At 37.7% G+C, this 3,376-nt stretch overlaps 1 protein-coding gene across 1 annotated transcript; it reads right to left on the bottom strand.

Moving 5' to 3' along the window:
* Nucleotides 1-1,232: 1,232 nt before the first annotated feature.
* On the bottom strand, nucleotides 1,233-2,953 carry LOC124943403. Its single transcript, XM_047483912.1, has 6 exons — nucleotides 2,716-2,953; nucleotides 2,293-2,557; nucleotides 2,001-2,241; nucleotides 1,835-1,880; nucleotides 1,393-1,486; nucleotides 1,233-1,308 (listed from the first exon to the last, which is right to left on the bottom strand). The coding sequence occupies exons 1-6, from the start codon at nucleotides 2,741-2,743 to the stop codon at nucleotides 1,233-1,235; spliced, it is 750 nt and encodes a 249-aa protein (XP_047339868.1). The 5' UTR covers nucleotides 2,744-2,953.
* Between the last annotated feature and the right edge of the window lie 423 nt (nucleotides 2,954-3,376).

Below are 3,376 nucleotides of genomic sequence, written 5' to 3' on the forward strand. Positions count from 1 at the left end.
ACCCTCCTTTCAACAACCAGAAGGATTTCACTAACTTCCTTAGATGAAATACAGATTACTAAACTAGTTATCCCTCTGTTGAACAAAACAACATTTGTTCAACTTACAACACTGAAATTTTCGCTCAGAAAAGACAGTATGTAATTACAATGTATTCACAACTAGCACTAGTAAAAAAACTCTATAACGATTGTTAAAACTAATCAATATTATTCTTCAAACCGGTCGTTATAGGTCTATAGCGATTGGTCATATATCAATCGCTCTCAATCGGCAAAAGTCTTCTAGTTATTGCCATAATTGGCAACGGCGATTGGTGGATGATCAATCGCTATAGACAGATGGCGATTGGTTAAATAACCAATCGCTACTACCAGGCGAAGACTGTGGCAATTGGTTAGTGACCATTGGTGTTTCTCATTGAGTTTGGCGATTGGTAATTTTACCAATCGCAATAGACCTTTTTTTTAATTAAAAAAAAAATCGCTTCAATACAAAACTAAATAATCATCCATAGTCATTAAGACTTTACATCATAAAACAATAACATCATAAAACAATATCATATGATATTTGAGTTGGCCAGGTAACAGCGTCAATGTAACCAAGGAATGAATCTTATATCAATACCTCATTACCTCTCCTATTGAAACAAGGTCATCTTTTTTAACTAGAGTTTAGTACAATCATTTTACAGGAAAGGAAACAAAAGAAAAGACAATAACAAATAAAAGTGTATTAGATTCATATCAATGCCTCATTATGTTGTAAAGACATCCATCAAATTCTAAATTTCTTAGCTCTTATTGACTATACTCTTTCTTTGCAATGGCATACTAATAAGAATCTCCATTTCAATCTTGAATCTTTCCAGGGTAATAACTCAACTTATTTCTTGAGCAACTATTACATTATAAGTTATAGGGGGCATAGGAGCTAGTGAAGAACCAAACATCTGTAGTTTAAGCATAAAACATCCACAAACTTACACCTTTCACATGCTTCAGAAGACATGATCTGAGTCAGCATCATTTGTCTCCTCTCATCTGCATCCCTGATAATTTAGATCCATAATTCATGTAAAAAAAGAATTTTTAAAAATTTGAATAAAAAGCAAGAAACTGATCATATAGTACTATGGTAGAGAAAAAACCCCCTTAGCTTCTTCATTTTATGTTGTTCAGAGTTGTTCTGATTTCCAATCATATCATTCAGTAACAATCGAAAGAATATCAAACAAAGTAGGTCCTTACAGCGCCGCCACCACCACATTGAGCCATTAGCTCCTGCATTCTTTCTGATTCAAATCTGCATCAACCCACCATGGAGACAGAAAATTTCTTAAGGAACAATGAGATGGAGCCTTGGCAACTAACTTCTTAAGGAACTAACTTCTTAAGGAACTCTGCTGCTGTGGAATAAGCGTTATCTAACAAGATGCAAATAACAAGAGGCGAGTCAATATAAAGAAAAACTACAATATTAACTGGAAGTCAAACAAATGACTGCCAGTTACAAAATGCATGGATAATCTGAAGAGAAATGCAATGAGGTAATTTAAGGACTTCGCAATAGATTAACCTAGAAAGAGAATATTTTGCAATCACCAGAATGAGAGGCTTGTGGTTGGTTACCACCAATTACCAACTAAGATATACTGGCTCTAATTGTGCTTTTATAGTCAGTACCCACTTCATGCTTGTCAACATAGATGTCGTTCTCTTTTCATTTCATTTTTATTAGAAGTTAGTACCTCTGTCTAGTTATTTATTTCTCAACACTTATTTAATGTGTTTTGGCTTCAAAAGAAATCCTTAAACAACTTGTTTATCACCAATTAAGAATATGTCCAAGACCACAAGCATATCAGAGATCAATATCTGGGAAGCAATGTAGGAAAAGGAAATAAAAGTGAGAGGATGGAAAGAGGAATAATACCCTTCCCGTGCAAGAAGCGAACACAACAATCAAAGTTCTGCTTGTGGTAGGTTAAGAAGTACTTCCTCGGTATCAGATTCTGCAATGCTACTGGTGGATGGCTTTAAGGAATTATCAACCTTGGATGAGGAAGCTGGCACAATGTCAGACCCAGAAGTTAGGCCTGCTGCTCCAGTATTTATATCAGCACCTGATGTGAAGATCTGCAAAACTTGTTTAGATGCATATACCCCAGATTCGACAGATAAACTAGATTTTTTGTGAGCATTATCAATGATGACATCCAATAAATTTAGAAGCTGCATTGAATAAAGAAGAAAAAGATCAGTTCACAGCTAGATCATTCGGTTCAACTCAAGATGTGCTATACTTCCCAAATAAAGTGGCTGATTTAAAAGACTTAATAACAGAGCAATTGCATAAGATCCAAGTTGATGGCTTGGCCGTTCCACATTATCATCTTCATTAATCATGACAGCCTTGCCACGTGCTTTTTCGGAGTCTAGCGAAAATGGTGTGGGTAGCTTGAACTGAAGCAAAATGTTGGCAACATAAGGGTGATTGCGAGCCAAATACGTTAGAGTCTCCAGAACACGCCGGGATACCAAAGGAGGTACACCTACGATCACATAACAAAATTGAACTGTGCCTGCCTAACTGACTGGAGACAAGACTGAAGAATGTACTAGGAAATGGGATAGGAGGCACCAGCAAACTAGTAAAAACATTGACCTATAATTGAATAAAAAGATGGGAGTATTTAATAAAGTAATATACCATCGAAGGACTGAGAACGAGAATACATCACATGACTCTGGTAAGCTCTGAAGGGAAGGTGGCTATGATGGAGACAGTATCCATTTCAACGGGTTGACCTTCCAGCTCTTGTGATTGATGCAGCCTTTGGACACGTTGTTGAGCAAGAACTTCTTCTCGGATGTTAGGTGGAAGAGCTGCAAGAAACTCTGGATCAATATCGCCATTGTTTTGGGTTTCTGAACTAGCAGTAGGATGTGCCGCTTGACCTTGTTGAGCAGAAATTACTTCAGCACGGAACTCATCTGGAAGAGCATCTAAGAATGCAGGGTCAATTGATCCAGAATCACCATCCGCATTCACATGATGCTCCTGGGCATGTCCTCTTTGACCAACTACAAGATTAGGATTTGCAGAAACTTCAGTAACATTATGTATTGGTGCATCTACTCCCCTTACAGGAGCAGAACCTCCAAATTATGCATTCATTCTTCTAACCCGTGGATCAGCATGACCTTGCCTTTCACCAGCATCATCGTGCCCATCAGCACTTCCAATTTCAACATCCAGACTCCTAAGACTCTCTCCTAGTGTAGCACCACTGCCACTACTTTCTTGGCTCACTGCTTCAACATCCCTCACAATAGCATCAGTTTGTTCAAATTGCATTTCAGCTGGCAGC

This window comes from Impatiens glandulifera, chromosome 6 (genome assembly GCF_907164915.1).
Source record: "Impatiens glandulifera chromosome 6, dImpGla2.1, whole genome shotgun sequence".
Taxonomy (NCBI): domain Eukaryota; kingdom Viridiplantae; phylum Streptophyta; class Magnoliopsida; order Ericales; family Balsaminaceae; genus Impatiens; species Impatiens glandulifera.

Bases quoted from the DNA above. Each gene is read 5' to 3' on its own strand.
- LOC124943403 (XM_047483912.1), bottom strand. From the start codon at position 2,743: ATGTATTCTCGTTCTCAGTCCTTCGATG. The intron at 2,558-2,715 runs GTATATTACTTT...ATGTGATCGTAG, and splicing joins TCGTTCTCAGTCCTTCGATG to GTGTACCTCCTTTGGTATCC. The intron at 1,881-2,000 runs GTACTTCTTAAC...ATTGCTTCCCAG, and splicing joins CAGAATCTGATACCGAGGAA to ATATTGATCTCTGATATGCT.